The following is a 21,908-nucleotide window of genomic DNA, read 5'->3' as shown; positions in this document are numbered from 1 at the left end:
TGCAATAGATAATGGCCTGAATTTTTGTACCATGCTTAGGTTTGCTATATTTTTTATTATTAGTTGGTCTATGAAATATTTACCTGCATTATCATTTTACATTAATATTTAACAGAATCCCACTAATTGGAAGGGTTATAGTTGTGTGATGGTGCCAGGTAGACAGGTTAACTCATCAGGCCCTTAACGCTTTGTCTTCTTAAGTTAAGGGAGAATAAATCAGCAACATTAGCATCATTTTATAGTAAAGTGTTTTTAATGTGCATTTCCAGAGGACTCTTCTGTTCAAATAAGAGTATTCTACCTTATGCACTATTTCTGTAAGCCCATCCATCACAATGCGGGACTAAACAAACGGACTTGGGAGAACAAGGTCACTTAACATTAAAAAAAAAAAAAGACTCCACCCGCTCAAATTGCCTAAGAGAATACGGTTAGGTTTACATCAGTCTTAGGTTCAGTTTAACAAGTTAGAGGTGAGCAAAAGTTCTTAGTTGACAAGTTACAGAAAAGCAAAAATTCTTTAGCCAGGTATGGGATTATCTTTTCTTCTTATTCCTCTGGTTCAAGATCTTAAACTAAAATTATTATCTTCAGGGGAGACAAATCAAGAAAAATTGTATTCCCTAAAAGAAAGTTTCTCAGAAAAGAATGGGCCAGTTACAGGAGTCCTGTGCAAGAATTTTTGCTTCCTGGACTAATTTCTAATCAGTCTTTAGTAACTTGCATTATTAACACTGAGTCTAATTTCATTCGGTGTTTAACAAGTGTCTAATGAGTCCATACTTCTGTACCCTCTGTTCATCAGCATGGGAAAGGAGAACAGGGGAGAAATAGGTGGGTTTACTGGGAATTTCGCTAATGAGGCTTGAGCCTCAAGCCCCAGACCCTTTCGAGACCCTGCACTTAATTTTGGTTTTGATATTTTCTTTTCTTAAAGAGCACCCTCAAATTTTATCCACTTCAGGTCACACCAAATATAGATTATTCCTAGGGAGAAATCAAGTCTCTTCCCTCAAGGAGCTGATGGTCTGAGAATGTCAGCACCCCTTTTTCTCCCACCCCCTCCGTAACCCTTGCCCCCTCACCTCTCCTAAATCAACGCTTCCTCAGGCACTGTTTGCCCAAGATTCACCTGGGATGGTGCTGCCGACACAGTCACAGGCATATCACGATTCTGATGCAGGTTTCAGGTAAGTCCTGCTAATCTCCCTCTGGGGATGAAGCATGGCACTGATATTTCTGCCTCAGTTTCCCTAACTTTCCATGCACTTTCTAGAGAGTGGCCAGAGTCATACCGTGCAAATCATAATACCATGCAATTCGGCAATATTTCTTGGATGAATGCAAACAATAATTAGTTCCTCATTCAAAATCATTACCACAGTATAAAACCCAAACTCCTCGGCATGCTGGCCTTCAGGCAGCTCCAGGTCCACCCTCCTTCTGCCACTTCTCCTTTACCCCCAGTGTCCCTATGATTCTGAAATGCTCCCAGGCACCCTTAATGTAATGGCCTGTCGTGCTTTTAGGCCTCCCAACTGGTGGCCTCCTTTACCCACCATGACCCTCACTCCCCCTCGTCAGCACACACAACTACACAGCATGGCTTCTGGGTAGCTTGATTTGACCCCTCTCTGACCCCACACCCCCCTTCTCCAGGCAGATTTAGGCATCCCTACTTCTAAGCATCCTTGGCACCTGCTAAGCATGTGCATTAAAGTACTCCTTACGCTGGGCTGTCATTGCCTCCTGGCCATTCTTCTCCTGTTGGGAAATTCTGAAGGGCAGGATCTGTATCTTTTTATCTCTATATCCAGGGCCCTTATTATGGACCACAGTGCCTGGCCCATGATAGATGATCAATTAAGAAACATTTTTTTTAAATGTAGAGAGAAATTAAAGAAATTAGATAACAAACAACAGGATAATATCAACAAGTAGACAACTTCTGTATACATTGCTATTTTTTTCATTATCAAGTAATATGAAGTACCTCCATGTGCACGGATTTATACTAGCCTCCATGCAAAGGTTTACCCTAAAAGGCAACCTTTACCAGCACATAGGGGCACATTTCACTCACACAAAAAAAAGTGTGTTCACCCAAGGGAGCAAAGAATTGATAAGGTATTCAAGAGCCTCTCCCCTCAGAGTTAACTACTTGGAATCTCTAGACTGGAACCATGACCTCCGCTCCTCAGAAGCTGGAGTTGCAAGTCTTGGGTTCTAATCCAAAGCCACCACTTCCACGCCTGACAAGCTGTGTAACACCTGCAAGCTTCTGTTTCCTTATTAAAAAGGAGAAAATAGTACAGACTTCACAGACTGTAGGCTTTGATCCTAAGGATCGAATTAAATAATTTGCATGAAGCCATTCATTGGTTCTGTGCCTGACACCCAGTAAACACCCAGCAAATGGTATTTGTTGTTATTTCCAGTGCTTACAAAGTTGAGCTGACTCCCAATGTTTAATATGATTCCTGGTCCTTCTTATTACAGAGCAACACCCAGCTATATGTATTTCTTGTACAGATCGCAGGTTACAACTGGGTTCTGATGTGGCTGTCCTTTTACGGCTACAAGGGGCTGAGTCTTTGGAGGGTGGAAATTTCTAGTTTCAACTACTTAGGGGAGTATATGGGTCCTCTGGGAGAGAAATCAGGCCAAGCATGGAATGTCCCCAGGTCCTGGTTCACAGGCAGATCTCCTATATCCTCCTGGCCTCCACTTTGGGGTCTGGGGCTTCCAGAAGCCTCAAATCTTTGAGCACCCCTGGATGCTACAGGAAAGGGAGAGATGGCTGTTCTCTTCATCTTTTTTTTTTCCCATTAGTTATCTCTGAGCTATGATTAGACATTCTAACCTTGTCCCAGACTTGCTCCAATGTGGAGTTGCCATTGCTTGCTTTGGGGCCTGAGCACTGAAGAGAGTGAACAGCAGCCCCCTGAGGCCAGCGAGGTGATGACAGCAGTAATAAGTGAACAACTCCACACAAGGCGAAGGTGATCCTTGGAGGAGGAGAGCCTCCCCAGCTGCCAACCTCGGAGGGTCTGACTTGGCACTGCCTAAGGAGCACATCTGGGCATCAAGCATAAAAGCAGCAAACCGCTTACCTCCTCAAAAGCATTGCTGCCTGCCACCACGATATTTGGCCTGAAATTGTCCATTTTCACTTTCTTCTCCAGCCTGGTATTCAGATCTTCCAGGGAGGCTTCTGAGAGGATCATAATGGGGCCGCAGTCCGGGTAGGCCACCTGTGACAAGGACACAGCACCATCATGCCTCGCTGCCCGTGGAATGGCTCAGACCAACTGCACAACTGAGCAAAACCCAGAAGCAAAACCACCTGAGCGCAGAAGGGGAGAGTGGTGTTCAGGAAGGATAGGTGACACTGAGGGCTTGGAAACGGCCAGGTCAGGGTTCCTGCCCACCCTGGACGCAGGTGGGGCTCCTCATCCACACACTGAAGGCAGCAGCCAGACTCAGGTCCAATGTTACCCTCCAGCCACATCTCTTGTTCTTCCCTCAGGCGCCCAGCAATGAGCCCCTTGCCACATCATCAACATCACCGGACTGGGCAAGGGTCTCCTGCCAATCAGCTATACTCTAGCCATGATTTCCTTCATCAACACCGTTCACTCACATGCATTTATTAAGCACCAACTGTATATTAGGCACTGTTCTAGGTGGGGAAATAGCACTGAACACAGCAGATAAAAACCCCTGCATTCAAGGAAATTTTCGTCCAAGGATCATGAGGAGAGACTCCCCGAGGTGCATTTTGAATCTCATCTCACGGCAGAATGAAAGGCTTTGGTTTGGGGGCTGTAGCTGACACAGGAGGAGGTGACTTCTCAGCCCTGGAAACAACCACACCCCACTGGCTGCGAAGGGAGGACTTGGAGAAAGTCTGCTTCTGTGCTTTTAGGAAACCTGAATTTAGTCCCAATCAAACTTCACTTTTGCCTCCCAGCCCATCCTCTCCTGAGTCCCCATCTGCCCGGGAGTCACCCCTGACTTCTCTCTCCACAGCTCCTCCCATATTCCATCCTCCACGTATCCTGGAGAGCCCACCAGGCTCTCACCCACTTCCCTCTCCATCCCTGACACCTGCCCAGGGATCACGCTCAGTACCACTCCCCTGGACCATCACTGCACTTTCCTAACTGAGGCCCCAAGAGAGGCTCTTTGTGGGCCCAGAAGGAAGCCAGAAGTGAAGGGCAGCTCTCTGCAAGCTCACCTGGTAATTCTGGACAACAGAAGGGAAAATTTTGCTCGATGGTCTTCCCTTCATGTTCTTTTCAAACTGAACCAGCCTGAAAGCTTCTGTTTTCAAGAAGTTGGTGAACCACTGAGCAGCCTCGTTACCACAATCCCTGCCCTGGATGTCAAGACCAAACACCCTGGAAGGGTCACAGAGAGCAGTGGGGTTACTTTCTTCATCAACACACTGAGTGATGGGGTCAAGAGGGAACAGCTGTGCTGCTGGGACCTGACTCTCCCAGAAGACCAGTAAGTGGTCTGTGGGCCAAAGCTGGGCAGAAACAGAGGGGGAGGGAGCAGGGAAGAGCTTGTCAAACCCTAATAGGCTTGTAACTCACACAGATCTCGTTGAAATGCAGATTCTGGTTCAGGAGGTTGGGCTGGAGCCTGAGGTTCTGCATTCCTAACAAGCTTCAGGATGCCTAGGCTGCTGGTCCACGGACCACACTTTGAGTAGCAAGGATTTAGGATACTTTCAGAAGGGGAGAAGAACGGTGGTGTGGTAAAGGCACCCTGAGCTTGGAGTCTGGCAAGACCCGGTTAAAACTGGAACTATGCCATCTCTAGTCTGTGACTTTTAGCAAATCATTAAACTCCTCTGACCTTCTGCCTCCAGTTGTAAATTGGAGATAATAATATACCACCTGCCTCATATGGTGGACACAGATTCCACCAGATAACAAAATGGTCTTCAAGGATTTTTTTGCTTGAGCGTCCCCCAAAAAATAAAAGTTATGTACCCCTCACAGAATTGCAAGTTGGCATGTCAACTTTTTTCTTTTTTAAAGTTGAAATATAGTTGATTGACAATATTGTGTTAGTTTCAGATGTACAGCAAGTGATTCCGTTTTATATATACTTTTTCAGATTATTTTCCATTATAGTTTATACAAAATTTATTTTAAGATTTATTTATTATTTATTTATTTAATTTATTTTTCTATTTTTGGCTGCGGCGGGTCTTAGTTGCATTGTGGTGCGCGCTACTCTCTAGTTGTGGCACGCAGGCTCCAGCACGCCTGAGCTCAGTAGTTGTGGCACGTGGGCTTAGTTGCCCTGTGGCCTGTGGGATCTTAGTTCCCTGACCAGGGATCGAACCCGAGTTCCCTGCATTGTAAGGCGGATTCTTTACCACTGGACCACCAGGGAAGTCGCTATACAAGATACTGAATATAGTTCCGTGTGCTGTACAGTAAATCCTTGTTGCTTATCGATTTTATGTACCGTAGTTTGTATCTATTAATCCCACGCTCCTAATTTTTCCCTCTCCCCCTCACTTTCCCCTTTGGTAACAATGTTTGTTTTCTATGTCTGTGAATCTGTTTCTGTTTTGTATATAGATTCTTTTGTATTATTTTTTAGATTTCACACATACGTGTTAGCATATAATATTTGTCTTTCTGTCTGTCTTACTTCACTTAGTATGATATTCTCTAGGTCTGTCCATGATTTTTATAAGTTTAATTTGTTATGAAAGATTAAATTTCCATTGAATTATAAATATTAACATTTAAAATAAAATTATATCATAATTTATATACTGCGTCTTAATATTATAAATATATATAAATTATATTAAATAAAATAAAATTATGCTTTTAAAAGCATGCAATGGAATCCAAATGCCAGGCTAGTTTGATATCTATTTTTAAAAACAATCTATTTTTAAAAATAAATGATTACGGTCTTCTTTTATGGCCCACATTTTAAAAATTATTTTTAACTTTTTTCCCAGTTTTATGGAGACATAATTGACATACGTAAGTTTAGGGTGTAAAGCGTAACGCCTTGACTTCCATATACTGTGAAATGATTACAAGTTCAGTTAGCTGTCATCATCTCATAGTTTTTTAAAGTTTTATTTCCTTATAATGAGAACTCTAAGGATCCACTGTGTTAATAGATGGAATGGAAGAAGTTGAGTTATAATAATTTCACTCATCCTCTGAACCCTTCTGTGATCTTTGGCACTTAATAATCATTCATCGAAAAGTGTTTTTTAATAATTTATCAGCAAATTTGATTAGAGGCTCCTTAATTTTAGCGTTAAGACAAAGACTTCGAACCGCTGTCTTGTAGAATGACTTTACCCCATCACTGGAGACATTCTCCTTTAGCAACACCAGTATATTTTATTGTTTGGGCCCCATAGGTTTTCCCCTCCCAGAGCAGTGCTCCCTACTAAGACATGGGGTGGGCAAGCCTTTCATCTGTACAAAGGGGAGGTGGAGAGGAGAACTTGCCCCCTGCAGCTAAGATCACTGTTGGAGGGAGAACCTATGGGATTTGAGGATCTGGAAATTGATTCCCTTACCCGCCCTCAGGTAACACAGGAAGCGTTTGCACCTCTCTGCGTGAGTGCTTCTCCCAGCTTGAAGGCTCCTGGGGTGATGTATGTGATGTATGTGAGGGTATGTATGTGATGTATGTGAGGGTATGTATGTGATGTATGTGATGTATGTGAGGGTATGTATGTGATGTATGTGAGGGTATGTATGTGATGTATGTGAGGGTATGTATGTGATGTATGTGATGTATGTGAGGGTATGTATGTGATGTATGTGAGGGTATGTATGTGATGTATGTGATGTATGTGAGGGTATGTATGTGATGTATGTGAGGGTATGTATGTGATGTATGTGATGTATGTGAGGGAATCCCAGAGAGGCTCAGGAATCAACCCTGCGCTCCCCGAGGCCCACAGTCCTGGTCTGACTGCTACACACGCCTCATTCTCTGACAACCTAGCTCACCTACTGTCAAATCTCCATGCTGTTCTTCTGATGTTTCTTGGCCTTTTCCTTCTCTGTAAACCCCCTTCTTGGAGCTGCTGTTTGGCCTCGGTCCCCCTGTCATCTCATGGTCCTCTCTCTCAGAGCCTTCAGCCTTTCCCCTAAAACTCTCCTCAACCCACCAGTCTACTATTTCACACAGATCTGATCCCACCGTTCACCAGCTCCTTAAGTATCTGTTCCTGGGCTGAGCACTTCCCTCAACCCCTTCACCACAGCCCTCGTGTATAAGTGCACACACTTCTACCCTCAGCTTCCATCCACTCAGATAAGCTTAGTGTGGGCACTTTGAAAAGTAGAAAGCATCCAGTGGGGCAAGGGAAAACTGATTATCCAGTGTCCCTTCCCACTCCTGAAACTTATCCCTCCCCTAATCCTTCCTCCCTCCCACCCCTGCAGCAGACTCTATCTATCCCTCTGCCATCCCACCTTCTTCAATTCTCTCAGAATTTGGGAATTCCCTGGCAGTCCAGTGGTTAGGACTCAGCACTTTCACTGCCGTGGGCCCAGGTTCGATCCCTGGTCAGGGAACTAAGATGTCATAAGCCATGTGATGTGGCCAAAAAAGAAAAAAAAGTTCTCTCAGAATTTTATGCAAAGTCTACTTTCTTCCATGTTCTGATACAAAATGTTCTATCATCAACACCCCATAGAAAAAAACTGAATCTCCGTGTGTGAGTACAATAGAACTAACATTAGTTAGTAATCTACTAATTCATAAAGCAAAATAACTTACTAAAAATACTTAAGAAGACATAAAAGCTTGAATGGATTTTTATAAAGAAAATCCAGGCAGTTTTACTGGAAATTTCCACCAATGATCAAAGAATAAATACTACCAAACATAAACAGAAAAAATTTTTTAATTGTCATCTAAAATAGGAACAAAAAGATAAGATGTCTAGGACTGAATCTAACAAAAGATGTGCAATTCTATTATAGAGAAAATTGTAAAACTTTTTTTTTAATTTTTGAATTTTATTTTATTTTTTTATACAGCAGGTTCTTATTAGTTATCTATTTTATACATATTAGTGTTTATATGTCAATCCCAATCTCCCAATTCATCCCACCACCACCCCACCCCGCCCCGCTTTCCCCATTGGTGTCCATACGTTTGTTCTCTACATCTGTGTCTCTATTTCTGCCTTGCAAACTGGTTCATCGGTACCATTTTTCTATATTCCACATATATATGTTAATATTTGATATTTGTTTTCCTCTTTCTGACTTACTTCTCTCTGTATGACACTCTCTAGGTCCATCCACATCTCTACAAATGACCCAATTTCGTTCCTTTTTATGGCTGAATAATATTCCATTGTATATATGTACCACATCTTCTTTATCCAGTCATCTGTTGATGGACACTTAGGTTGCTTCCATGTCCTGGCTATTGTAAATAGTGCTGCAATGAACATTGGGGTACTTGCGTCTTTTTGAATTTTGGTTTTCTCAGGGTATATGCCCAGTAGTGGGATTGCTGGGTCATATGATAATTCTATTTTTAGTTTTTAAGGAACCTCCATATTGTTCTCCATAGTGGCTGTATCAATTTACATTCCCACCAACAGTGCAAGAGGGTTCCCTTTTCTCCACACCCTCTCATTTGTTGTCTGTAGATTTTCGGATGATGCCCATTCCAACCCATGTGAGGTGATACCTCATTTTAGTTTTGATCTGCATTTCTCTAATAATTAGTGATGTTGAGCAGCTTTTCATGTGCCTGTTGGCCATCTGTATGTTTTCTTTGGAGAAATGTCTATTTAGGTCTTCTGCCCATTTTTTGATTGGGTATAAAACTTTTTAAAGAAGTAAAATAAGATATAAATAAGTGGGTAGGGGCTCCCCTGGTGGCGCAGTGCTTAAGAATCCGCCTGCCAATGCAGGGGACATGGGTTCATTCCCTGGTCTGGGAAGATCCCACATGCCGCAGAGCAACTAAGCCCATGCGCCACAAATACTGAGCCTGTTTTCTAGAGCCTGCAAGCCCCAACTACTGAACCTGCGCGCTACAACTACTGAAGCCCACGCACCCAGAGCCCATGCTCCGCAACAAGAGACGCTACCACAATGAGCAGCCCACGCACCGCAACAAAGAGTAGCCCCCACTCGCTGCAATTAGAGAAAGCTCATGCACAGCAATGAAGACCTAACACAGCCAAAATAAATAAATTAAATAAATTAAAAAGTTCCTGTCTGAAACAGTTTAAGGTAAAAACTTGCAACTGTGTGGGCCACTTCTATCTGAAACTGAGATGTTTCTTCCTAACAAGCTGAAAACGGTTTCAATAAAAAGCTTGAAAAAAAAAACAAAAAAGAAACGAAAAGCCTACAATTCAGTAAATTAGTCATTAAAAAAAAAAGATATAAATAGAGACATCACTGGTGGCACAGTGGATAAGAATCCAACTGCAAATGTGGGGGACACGGGTTCAATCCCTGGTCTGGGAAGATCCCACATGCCGTGGAACAACTAAACCCACGCACCACAAATACTGAGTCTGCACTCTAGAGCCCACGAGCCACAACTACTGAACCTGAGTGCTACAACTACTGAAGCCTGCACACCCAGAGGCCATGCTCCGCAACAAGAGAAGCCACCACAATGGGAAGCCCGCGCACCACAACAAAGAGTAGCCCCCGCTCGACGCAACTAGAGAAAGCCCGCGCGCAGCAACAAAGACCCAATGCAGCCAAATAAATAAATAAATAAATAAATGGGGGAAAAAATATGAATAAGTGGGGAAAGATAACACGTTCATGGATAGGGAGGCTCTATGCAATAAAGATGATATCAACTATGTAAGCACTAACATTTATTTAAGTGCCTGAGATGAACCAGGCACAGTTGAAATAAATAAATAAATAAATAAATATATGAATTCATTACAATTTTCTCTAATTGAGCCTCAAGTTCAATTCAATACAATTCCAATCAGGTGGAACACAATCTCCAATCAGGAGATACAGGTGGTAACATCTCCACTAATGCCCTTGCCTGCCTGGTAATTCTGAATAGAAGTCCATCCTACTTGAATAAAAGGAGACAAACCCTAAAGATTGGCCCTTTGTATCCTCTCTATATTTGTATTAATCATGACTTTTTACTTTTTATATTTTTGATGCTTTGACATCTTGGGACTTGGTGATGCTGAAGGAACTACCCCTCCCAGGGCTAGTCAATTCCTAGAGATAGTAAAACACTAGGCTTTCATAGGCAGACCAGCCAATCCAGAGCCCTCACCCCAACGACCTCGTCCGTTGTGCTTTTATACTCTGTCCACTGTCCCCTGCTCTAATCACCCAGGACCAGGTACCAGACAACTGGGGACAGCCCCTCTGCCCCAGAGCCAATTTTCCCAGAGCCTGTAGAAACCAGAATAAAGACTCATGCTCACATTTTCCCCTGCCCTCTCTGTCTCCTGACCGACCTGGTATTTCCCCATGTGGCCCTGCATGGTATAACCCTCCTGTTTCTAGGGATCTGTGAATATAAAAGACTTCTTTCTTCATGACAGTCATTTCTGTATCTGCATGTCTTGCCATATCTGATGAAAACAAATCTAAATATCCTTAATGCAATATTCTGCTTCACCCACTCGTACCTGACCACTGGCTTGATCCCAACATAGACTAGACTTCTCTTAAATATTTCCTTTACCAGTCTCATCATCTAGCATGCAAAGGGTAGCAAGGCAGAGTGCAGGGTAGAGCCTAAAGGGAAATCAGTTGTCACAGATCCCCAGAGGCCCCCGAGCAGAGCACCTGCAGTCATGGATCTTGTTTGAAGAACGTGGCTTGCTCGGCAAAACCAGTTGGTCCATGCCTGGTGCCCTGAGGATAAGGCAATCATCCTCATAGGTAGTGGAGACCAGCACGAGGCGAGGCTCCTGCCGGCCAGTCACCATGTGTCCACCTTCCTTAATCACCAGCCAAAACCTGCCAAGAAACAAACAAGGGCACACTCAGAAAATCTTCTACCACCCTCTCCATAGCCTCCCTCTAGCTTTCTATTTCATCAAAACCCTCCCTCTGCCCCAACTCAGGACCCAACAATTTCTTCCAGACAGGATCTAGGTCTAGCCAAATTTTGGGGGTCCAAAATTCTTTGGCTGTTTGGTACAAACAGCCCTGGGAAAGAACATCTGGCCAATGTACGAAAATCCCCAGTCCTGAAAATCCTTCTGGTGAGGCTGGTGTAGGGACCTTCTCAACTGCTGGGGCAACTACTTTGCTTACTTTGGGTCTTTGCTTTGGTCAGAGACTTCCCTGAGCCTGTCTCTGGTTGAAGCAGAATGTCTTCCAGGTCTTTTTGCTGTGGAACAAGATGGGGTTGACCGACTAATGGCCCAAGCAGACTGAAACTCTAGAGAAAGGTCTTGAATGTTTGTGACTCCAGCGGTTGCAATCCAGCCTCTGCTGGGTTTAAGTTGCTGGGGCATGTGGGCCCTGATCGGGAAACCCCTAAACAGCCTTTCTTCTTCATACACACATTAAAACTTATATAATGTTATAAGCCAATGTTACCTCCATTTTTAAAAAAGAAAATATATCTCTACAATGGAATGTCATTCAACCATAAAAAAGAAGGAAATCCTGCAATTTGTGACAACACAGATGAAACTTGAGGGCGTTATAATAAGAGAAATAAGTCAGACAGAGAAAGACAAATACTGTATGATCTCATTTGTAAGTGAAATATAAAAAGGGGGGAACTGCTAGAAACAGAGAGTAGATTGGTGGTTGCCAGGAGTTGGAGGTGGAGGAAATGGGTGAAGGTGGTCAAAGAGCAAAAAGAGGTTCTAAGAGGAAAAAGTTCCAGAGACGTAATGTACATTATGGCAACTATAGTTAATAATACTGTACGGCAGGGGTCCCCAACCCCCGGGCCGTGGGCTGGTACCAGTCTGTGGCCTGTTGGGAACCAGGCGGCACAGCAGGGGGTGAGTGGCAGGCGAGTGAGTGAAGCTTCACCTGCGGCTCCCCATTGCTTCCCATCGCTCCCATCACTCCCCATCGCTCCCCGTGGACCGCGTTACCGCCCGAACCATCCCCCACCCCCACCCCCACCCCCGTCAGTGGAAAAACTGTCCTCCACGAAACCGGTCCCTGGTGCCAAAAAGGTTGGGAACCGCTGCTGTATGGTCTACTTGCAAGTTGCTAAGAGAGAAAAGTCTCAAATGCTCTCACCATAACAACAACAACAAAGCGGAAATTACGCGAGGTGAAGGATGTGATCACTAACCTTATCATGGGAGTCATTTCACAATATATATGTGTATCAAATCATCACATTGCACACCTGAAACTCACACAATGTTATATGTCAATTATATCTCAATAGAGCTGGAGAAGAAAAAAAGTCATGCAAATCACGTGTTAGATAGGAACTCCACTCACCTTCTAGAGAGCACCTCCCTCAGCCCCCGTTCTAGGCTCAGCTTTCACACGCTGTGTATCACATCCAAGGGGACAGTGGGGTGCGGGGTGAGCTGAAGAATGGAATGGGAGGCCGACCTGGTTAGGTTGGCTATGCTCTTATCGATAGTAGAGCGTGTCTTTGGGGTGACACCGCACAAATGATTTGATGACTAAAAAAGAAAAATGTGCCACCCCTAGGGGAAATGAGTTTCAACACTATTTTAGACAGAGCGAGTGCAGTGGGTGAGGAACTCTGCGGGCTCTGATGAGTGAGCCACCACTGAACGCTGGGGCCTGCCACACGTGAGCAGGATAAAAAGGACAGCCGCTTCCAGAAGGAGGGAGACATTTCAAACTATGACTGGAGCCAGATGGAATGTTCACCATAACCTGGTGAGGACAGCCGCTATCATCGCAGCGCAGGGAACCAGGTCTAAGCCACCTCCTGACCCTGGCAGGTAATCCGCGCTCTGGAACCTCCCCGTCAGGCACCCATCCCTGTCCAGCTCCTGGATAACTTCCCTCCCTTGCAGCCGAGCCAGCACACAGGGGCTGGGTCCCGAGCCGGCTCACTGGCGTGTGCGTTGGTGCGAGGGTACAGCGGCGGGATGGTGAGAGTGCAAAGGCATTTTAGGAACCGCCGTGGCTACTCTTCCCAGGAGCTGAGGATACTGGGCAGTCGTAGGTCTCCGACCCTCTGAGGAGGCCACCTTTTTCTTTCTAGGGATCTTTGGTTCCCAGGGTTCTCTAGCCCGTTCACCTACCGGGTGAGGGTGGGTTCTGTGACCAGGGATTTCCTGTCTACTTTGTTACAGCCTTATTCCCTCGGGCCTGGGCCCTGTTCCTTATTTCCAGCCTCATCCTTGGGTGCAGAGTCCTGGATGACCCCGTTCTGATGAACTCCACCAAAGCCTGCACTTGAACTTCCAACATGGCCCGTCCCCCTCTGAGACAAGGCTCGCCCTGAGAGCTGCACATGACCAGACACATGTCCAGACAGGAGTCGCCCCCCGCCATGGCCCATTATTTCCAACAGTCAGCCCCGTCCCTGGGCTGAGTCTTCTCACCTGCCATCCATCCCCCAACTTTAGCCCTTCACTCTGGCTCTCAAGCCACGCCCCCAGCTCCTGCCTGTTGTATAATCACCTGGGGGTTAAGCCCTGGGATGTAGCAGAAGTGGTGGCTAGAGGTTCTGTGCTTATCCTGCAATGGAAGGGGCAGGTGGCAACTTGCAAGCAGCCCAACACTGCGGTAGGACGAAGACCACAATAAAAGATGCAAAGGTGCCATCGGAAACATACCCCAGCCAGCCACCCCCATCACCCTGTAACCGGAATGATGATATTTTTCACCTCTTGCACACAAATGATGCCCAGGAAATGAATAATGACCTCTGTTCTGCCCGATCTGAAAGAAAGGATATGTCTGGAGTGTAGATTTTTTCACGACCCATTTTTTTCTCGTCTGCAACCCTGAAAGCCAGCACCTTCGTTTTACACAGAAAACATGAGTATGTGGCTTGAAGAGCAGTGCAGAGACCAGAGCTCAGAGTCTCCAAAAGAACAGCAATGCCCTGAACAACCAACAGCCGTGTTCAGGAGGCAGAGTCCAAGACAGCTGGAAAGTCTCATCTCTAAACTGGCAAACTGGCCTGGGAAGTAGGAATGACTGAGCTGGAAAAGGGGGGAAAACAGGAGCCCTACCACAGAGAGCTGGAGGGTAAGGGCAGGAGGGAATGACACTTGGGATAATAAACTTAGCAGACTCATGTCTCCAAGAGGTAATAGTCTATGCAGAAGAAATGAAGGGCTGGGTTTATCAACGGGCAAGTCATACATGGTTGGTGCGGAGAGTGAGGGTTTACAAGGTCAAGGTGGGCAGTCATGCCCTCCCAGCATCTGTACCAATCAGCCAGTGTTAGCCTTCTGCTGGATGGACTTGAAACGAGCTCAAAGCTCAGAGCTCTCAGGCCAAGCATTTGCACAAATATGCTAAAGGCTTTGAGCAAAATCGCTCTAGAAATTTAAGGCACAGAGCCCTTAGAGAGGAAGCTCTCGGCTTCTTAGAACAGTTCCAAAGACACAGATTCAAATTGGAAATAAATAAAGGCAGGCTTTTCCTGCATTCTAGACTATTTGTAGTTTTGTGATTGAACTCTCAAGTTGAGAGAATAACAGCATTTAGCAGAGTTCTTTCCAGCTTGCTTTCGAGTTTCAGTTATCCTTTAATAAATAAAACCTAGATTTGATAGGGTCTTGGAGATCATCAAGTTCAACCTCTTTTGCAAATGAAAAGAAAAATGAGGCTCAGAGAGGTTAAGTGACTTTGCCTGAGGTCTCCTGATCCTCGGCACAGTCCTTGCCCTTGTAAATCACATGCTGGTTTTACAGGAGGGCCGTGAGTGCTGCACTCAGAGATCTGAGTTCAAATCCCTCCAGCACATAATGGTCTTGTGATCCTGGGTGAGATACTCATTCTTTCTGATACTGTTACCGTATTTGCAAAGTGGACACAATACCTAGCCCACAGGATTGTTTTGAGGCTTAAATTACATCATCTGTTGAAAGAACTTAGTTAAGCATCTGCTGCATATGAACCATTGACTAAAAGTTTATTCCATTGTTTTTCCCCACCTCATCCCAGTCTCCATACCACACCACCCCATCCCAAGCATTTATTGTTCAAAACAAGGGAAAGTTGATACAGTTCCATCTATTTTCAGATGCCCACAGAAGCAGAAAAGCAAAGGACAAATATTTTCTTTCCATGGAAGCAAGAGTCACAGCAAAGTAGTGGCAATGAGCAGTGGGAAAGCAATAGTTATTCTGATGAAAAGAGGAAACACAGATAAGAACTGAATCTCTCTGTGAAATAACCTCAGTCCTTCACGTGAGGAAGGAAGGAGCACAAGTCCATTTTCTCTGGGTGTGCATCCTGAGAATTTACCTCTTCACTCTGCCTGAGGTCTTCCCAGCAGTCAGAAGACTTTTCGAAGCCTTCACACTTGAATAGGCTCGAAAAATGCTCTTATTCTTAATGGTCACAGAGAAAACCCTCTCCTGATAGCATCAGAATCACCTGGGGAGATTTAAACACCCCCCACATGAGTTTGCTTCACTCTTGGTGATTCTGAGTCCGTAGGTCTGGGATGGGAATCTCAGGAAATTATAGTCTTAAAAACCTCTCCAGGATCAGAAATCTGAGGTGAAAGGGGATGGAAAATGCCCCATGAGTTACATGGTCTGCACACACAACAGTTCTCTACAACTAGCTGAAGTTTTTCAGTGCCGTGGGAGCCCACATTTCTTTAAGAGGACAGCAGTGTCCAGAGAAGAGAGAATACACGTGTCCTGGAGTGAACTCAGGACAGCAAACAGCCTGTCTAGAAGGCTCCCTGAATGACCAATTGGCAAACCTCCCTCTCCCTAGACACAGGACCACAGCTAATCCATCCAAGCCAAACAGGAAAGCGTCTGCATCCTAAGGAAGCAAAGAAGGTTCCGTTCTTCCTTGTTCACTCTTTTTAGGGTTTAGCATCCTTCTCTGTCAAGAGTGCTTTCCCGATATCCAGCTGCACCATTCTGTGTCCATGAGTATGTGTCTGTGGACTCACCTTTGGGGGGAGAAAAATGACAGGTTGCCTTTTCTTTTCTGAGGGAGGAGGATGAAATTTCTATGTGCCAGGCCCTGTGTAGGTGGGGACTTTAGAGTTCTTCACTGAGGAGCAGTCTGCCTCTGGAGGGAGGGGACACACTTTTTTTTTTTAAAGCTATTTTAATTAATTATTTATTTATTTATTTATTTATGGCTGTGTTGGGTCTTTGCCTCTGTTCGAGGGCTTTCTTCAGTTGTGGCGAGCGGGGGCCACTCTTCATCGCGGTGCGCAGGCCTCTCACCATCACGGCCTCTCCTGCTGCGGAGCACAGGCTCCAGACGCGCAGGCTCAGTAGTTGTGGCACACGGGCCTAGTTGCTCCGAGGCATGTGGGATCCTCCCAGACCAGGGCTCGAACCCGTGTCCCCTGCATTGGCAGGCGGATTCTCAACCACTGCGCCGCCAGGGAAGCCCCACACTTTTGTTTTAATGGCAAGTATTATACGCACAGTCCACCTGCCACCTCCTCTCTCCACAGGAAGACTTCGCTGTGCTCATTCTGTATTAAAGTGGGTCAGGCCCCCACCTCCTGCGTCTCCCAAGCACCTTCCCCAGCACCAGAAGCTGTGAGGGGCAAGCCCAGCAAGGCCAAAGCCAGTGTCCTTGAATAAGACTTGGTTTCAGCATTGCTCCCATCTACCCACTAGTGCCAATAACATTTTATTTTTCTACTATTGTGCTCATACTAAGAATCAGAAAGCTTAGAACTAGCAGGAGCCTTGGAGATAACCAGTCAGACCCTGTCCTTTTACAGAGCCTCTCCTCCAGGGAGGGGCAGAGGCTTTGTAACGGATCAGGACTCTCTGAGGCCTTCCCAGGACAGGCCCTTCCCCCATACCCTCTGCTTTAGCTCCTCTCTGAAGTACCTAGATAACAGTATTTGATGCACATTTCCTGAATGGTTTTACAGATGTGACAACCTCCCATCAAATGGAAGATGTTAATTACTTGATGACCAGAAGGGCATAGCCCCAGGCCTCCTGGAGCCTAAGGAATGATGATGTTAACCCCTGTGACACCATCCTCTTACCTCACCATCAGCCAATGGGAGAATTGTGCACGAGCTGATCACATACCCTGTGACACCCCTCTCGCTCACCTGGCTTTTAAAAATGCTTTGCCGAAACCTTTCAGGGAGCTCTGGGTCTTGGGGGGCCTGAGCCACCCGTCTCCTTGCACAGACTTGCAATGAACCTTTCTCTGCTCCGAACTCCAACCTTTCGGTTTGTTTGGCCTCACTGTGTCTTCGGGCACAGGAACTTGCGCTAACATCTTGCCTCCACTACCTTTCCAAATCTGCACCAGACACGAGCTTCACCTTTCCAGCTTCAGGATCAAAGGCAGAGGATCCAACAAGCAGCCCAGCACACGCACGTGGCAAACGTCTCTTCTCCTACCCTGGGACAGGCCCCAGCTCCCCCGCCCCACTCCCTCCCTCCCCAGCAGGTCCTGCACTGTCGCCGCGCCCGGCCCTACCTGTCCCGCAGGTGACCGCTGCGCAGCCCCAGGGCCGTGCACTCCGCCGCCTTCACCGACACCCCCTTGCAGGACTTGACGGGGTAGATCCAGAGCTCTGCCACGGTGCCCACCTGCTGCAGCCGCCGGCGCCGCCCGGGCCGCGCGCGACGCCAGGCCACGGCCCCCAGCGCCACCGCGGCCAGTCCCAGCGCGGCGACCCCGAGCCAGCGGGGCCGGGGCTGCGGCGCGGGGAGGCCCAGGCGGGCCAGCGCGGACGAGCCGGCGGCGCCCATGACCCAGCGATCGCGGGCGCGGTCTGAGGCGGACTCGGCAGCGATTGGCGTGGGGAGGGCGCCCGGGCGCTCAAGGCTGCAGGCGAGCGGGAGGAGCCAGAGTTGGCCCAGGCACCGGCCCTGACACCCTTTCCGCGCGCCGAAAGGACTGGCTGTGCGCAAGGAGGGGACGCTTAACTGGGCGCCAAGGGCCAGGCGGTAACCGAGAGAAGCGAGGCCGAGAGCGAACTGGGGTGCTCAGGTGCCCTTGGGGGCGGTTCCGGAGGCCCCACACCAGAGGCCTGGCTGCCCACTTTCTCTGGAACGGTCACTTTCGCCTTACTTCTCCCTCTTCCCGGGGCCCTGCGACTCAGCCTAACTCCTCGCCCGCCCTCACGCTACCCGGCTCTCCACTGCCCCTTCGCTCCCTGTACTGCCCATTTTGTTGCGTGATTGGAGCGCAGGGAACAGTGCAAGTGGATGGTAGATTGCAGAATGGGTGATTTTAAATGTTTAGGAGCTCCTACTGGCAGATCGCTCTGAGAACTGCAGAACTTTCGGCCCATAACCTGCTCCGTGGAAACTTATGCGCTCTGAACAAACTCGAGAGTGGCTTCTTTTTTTTTTTTTTAATACATATTTATTGGAGTATAATTGCTTCACAATGCTGTGTTAGTTTCTGTTGTACAACAAAGTGAATCAGCCATATGCATACCTGTATATCCCCATATCCCCTCCCTCTTGCTTCTCCCTCCCACCCTCCCTATCCCACCCCTCTAGGTGGTCACAAAGCACCAAGCTGATCTTCCTGTGCTATGCGGCTGCTTCCCACTAGCTATCTATTTTACATTTGGTAGTGTATATATGTCCATGCCACTCTCTCACATTGTCCCAGCTTACCCTTCCCCCTCCCCGTGTCCTCAAGTCCATTCTCTACGTCTGCGTCTTTATTCAGTACCATTTTTTTTTTTTTTTAGATTCCATATATGAGCATGGCTTCTTGCCGCATCAGTCCAAGTCCCAAGGATGACCCTAGCTCCCCATTAAAATGCCTGCCTGAGAAAGCTCCCTGCTGCCAGAGATTTCACTGTTCCAGCCAACATCCAGGACTGGCCTCTCACCCCCTTTCCTTCCGTTACGGACCTTTGTTCTTGGCCTCCTTAATCGATAGAAACTGATTAAGAGGCCAGGCAAGAAATTCGGGCAAGGCTTTCTTGAGACTTGAGCTGCAGCACCAGAGAGCAAAAACAAGTAACAGGTTCCCTTGCTTCCTCCCTGAGTGGGGTGAGTGTAGGAGCGGGTCCTGGGGTAGCGCTGGAGGCGTGGCTTAGGTCATTTGCCCACCCCCTTGGTGGTGCTGTGTGCAGGGGGCATGTGCGGTCCCCTGCTTTTGCTGGGTTTTTGCTCGTTTTGTATCTTGTTCATAATTTGCCTCAATTGCACAGGGATGCAGTAATTTTTAGTCTCTTATAATTTCTTTGTATTTTGTCGCTGGAGGAGATGTTTGTCCAGGTGCAAGCACTGCAGCAAAGGGTCCCAGGTCCCAGCCTGTCTCACTTAGAGCACTTACTCAAAAGGGTTTACCATTGAGTCCTCCCTCTGTCCCTTCCAGATGTGTATGAACCTCCTACAACTCAGAAGTGTTTTTCTCAAGGACCTGAGAGCCATGCCTTTGAACTGTAATCAGTACCGCTGGCCCGACCCAACCCTTGTCAGTTTTCACCTGAGCCCCACCTCGCCTCATTCACCCTTTAAAACCCAGTCACCTCTGCATTCACGGGGCTGGAGCTCAGTTCTTTCCCCTGCTCATCATTAGTTACTGCATAAAATCTGTTGTTACTAAAAGTTCAGCTTTGTTTCTCCTTACCAGCTCCATTCACACAAGCTCTTTGGTAAACGGTGGATTTTCTTAGAGGAGTTAAGGTTTGAGGTCATTTGTTTATTTTGTTTATTTTTCAAAGATTGTCCCTTAACCTGCGGCACGGTTGTAGAGTTTACGGAGACAACCAGCAGGCCACGTCCCACAGTCCTGATTGGTCATCCTCTGGAGAAGAGGGCCATCCTCCAGGCTGGGAGGAGAGCAGAGGAGGGCAGGAAGCCAGAGCCAAGCTCCCTTCCGCTGCTCCTTGTGCAAAGTGAAAGTCAAAACCTCCCTGCAAACGGGCCCTGTTTGAAATCCCAGGCCAGTGGACTTCTGTCTCTTCAATGAGCACACATTCTCATTATACTCAGCGGCCAAGACTTGGACTTCTTTTTCAAGTGTAGTGTTGTGAATGAGGTGTGTATTTAAACTTGCACCTGGACCCCTTCACCTCTCCAGACACTAGACCCCATGAGTTTACCATCAGCACGAGGTCCTTAGAAGCCCATCCTCCTCACGGGCAGTAAGGAGGAACAGACAGGAGAAACATCTTGTTGATTAAGTATCTGTTCCTTTCCACACACATTTATTGATCATTCTCCCTAGATTGACCCTGGGGATTTAGTGTTTAGAAGACGCTTCCCTGTTGTTCAGGAGCTTACGGAGCTCCTGGAAGACGGACTGGCAGGATAATGTTGGAGGGCAGGCACGGTCAAGGTGCCGTGCAAGTGAGATGAAAAAGCAGGCAAATCTCAGGACAGTGGTGTCTTCAGAGGAAGGAGCTTTTGAGCTGAGACTTGAACAAAAAGTCTTTGAGAAGGGGCCCGAGGAGGGGATCCTGGGCCAAAGGTGCACGCACAACGTGGACTGAAGGAACAAGAGGATGTGACATGTTTGGACAGCCACTAGCAATCCAGCTTTATTAGAACGTACCTGTGTATGCAGGCGGTAGGGGGAGTTGAGGCAAGGCAGGTGGGCGGGGCCAGACCACAGATGCACCTGTCTCATGTTAATGTGGAGACACCTCAGGATGCAGAACAGCAGTGAGGTGTGATCAGACTTGGGTGTTAGAAGGTCACTTTGGCTGCTCTGGGAAGGAATAATGCCAAAGGTGGTTAAATGAGGGGCTAATGCCCTAGATCAGGCTGAAGTAATCCCGAATCAGGGATTCAGATTAACCTTGAATTAACCTGTTCTTCAAGGAGATCTGGTTCCTTTTAGAGAGAATGGTATTTAGAAATCAAGATCTGGACTACAGGTGTTCTCATTGCTATTGGGTTGCTTCTAGGCCCATTCAGTGGGCAGAAATAGGAATTATAAACTTTATACCACAGGGTAATTTCTTATCTTTCTCCACTCCGTATTCTGTCCCATTTCTTCCACAATGAGAACCTGGTCCCCAACAACATCATTATATTCTACAAGGCACACAAAGTAGATTTAAGTTATACAATACCACTACCAGCAATGAATCTACTAAGTGAATTTTAAGATTTCCAGCTGACAGAACAAGGAAATACACGTGTGTGTACTAAACCCATGTATGCACATATCTATCTATAAATATTTCTATAGATAGCTATCTGTATCTTTATTAAGCTAAACATGAGTTCATACTGATGTCTCCAACTCTAATCCACTACCTATAGATCATTCTAGACTCTTCCCCTTGCTTATCTGAAAACTTTTAAACAAATGGTCCAGATATGTTAGCTAGTAAACTTTGGAGGTCAGAAATTAATGAATCTGATTTTCCCCTTCAGGAAAACAGTCACAGTTTGTTCCAGTTATCTGAATTAAATCACATTCAGGATCAAGAACACTAAATACTTAGTAGGGATATATTCTGGCTCCCCTGTTCCCACAGGTGGGATGGTGCTGGGATCCTGAGAAGACCATTAATGGCCCCAGCAAGTGCTGGAGCTGGGTACCTAGTGATGACCACTTCCTGTGTCCTCAGAGCACCCAACCTGTATTAACCCTCACTCTTAGAGTTTAATGCTGGAGAGCAAGAAGCTGAACATTCTCTGAGTGTCATTGTTTAATTTCTATTTATTTTATCCAATAATAGCAGAAATATAACCCTTGTTTTCCAAGTCTTAACTACTACTGAGAAATGAATGGTGGATTACAGGCTACAGGTATATTTGGCCTACACCGCAGAACAGGTGACCTGTTCCA

At 46.6% G+C, this 21,908-nt stretch overlaps 1 protein-coding gene across 1 annotated transcript in view; it reads right to left on the bottom strand.

Annotated features, from left to right (window-relative positions):
- MTARC2 (mitochondrial amidoxime reducing component 2) overlaps positions 1 to 18,413 on the bottom strand; it is a 33,867-nt gene extending 15,454 nt beyond the window's left edge. The window contains exons 1-4 of the mRNA XM_082395183.1: positions 17,613 to 18,413; positions 10,827 to 11,000; positions 4,244 to 4,406; positions 3,117 to 3,257 (exon numbers count right to left, since the gene is read on the bottom strand). Of these exons, the coding sequence (XP_082251309.1) occupies positions 3,117 to 3,257; positions 4,244 to 4,406; positions 10,827 to 11,000; positions 17,613 to 17,887 (753 nt within the window). The 5' untranslated portion in view covers positions 17,888 to 18,413. The remainder of the gene's footprint in view (positions 1 to 3,116; positions 3,258 to 4,243; positions 4,407 to 10,826; positions 11,001 to 17,612) is intronic.
- Between the last annotated feature and the right edge of the window lie 3,495 nt (positions 18,414 to 21,908).

This window comes from Balaenoptera borealis (assembly GCF_965194805.1).
Source record: "Balaenoptera borealis genome assembly, chromosome: 1".
Classification (NCBI taxonomy): Eukaryota; Metazoa; Chordata; class Mammalia; order Artiodactyla; family Balaenopteridae; genus Balaenoptera; species Balaenoptera borealis.
The sequence above is the reverse complement of the archived record's forward strand: the minus strand, read 5'-3'. Positions and strand labels throughout refer to the sequence as shown.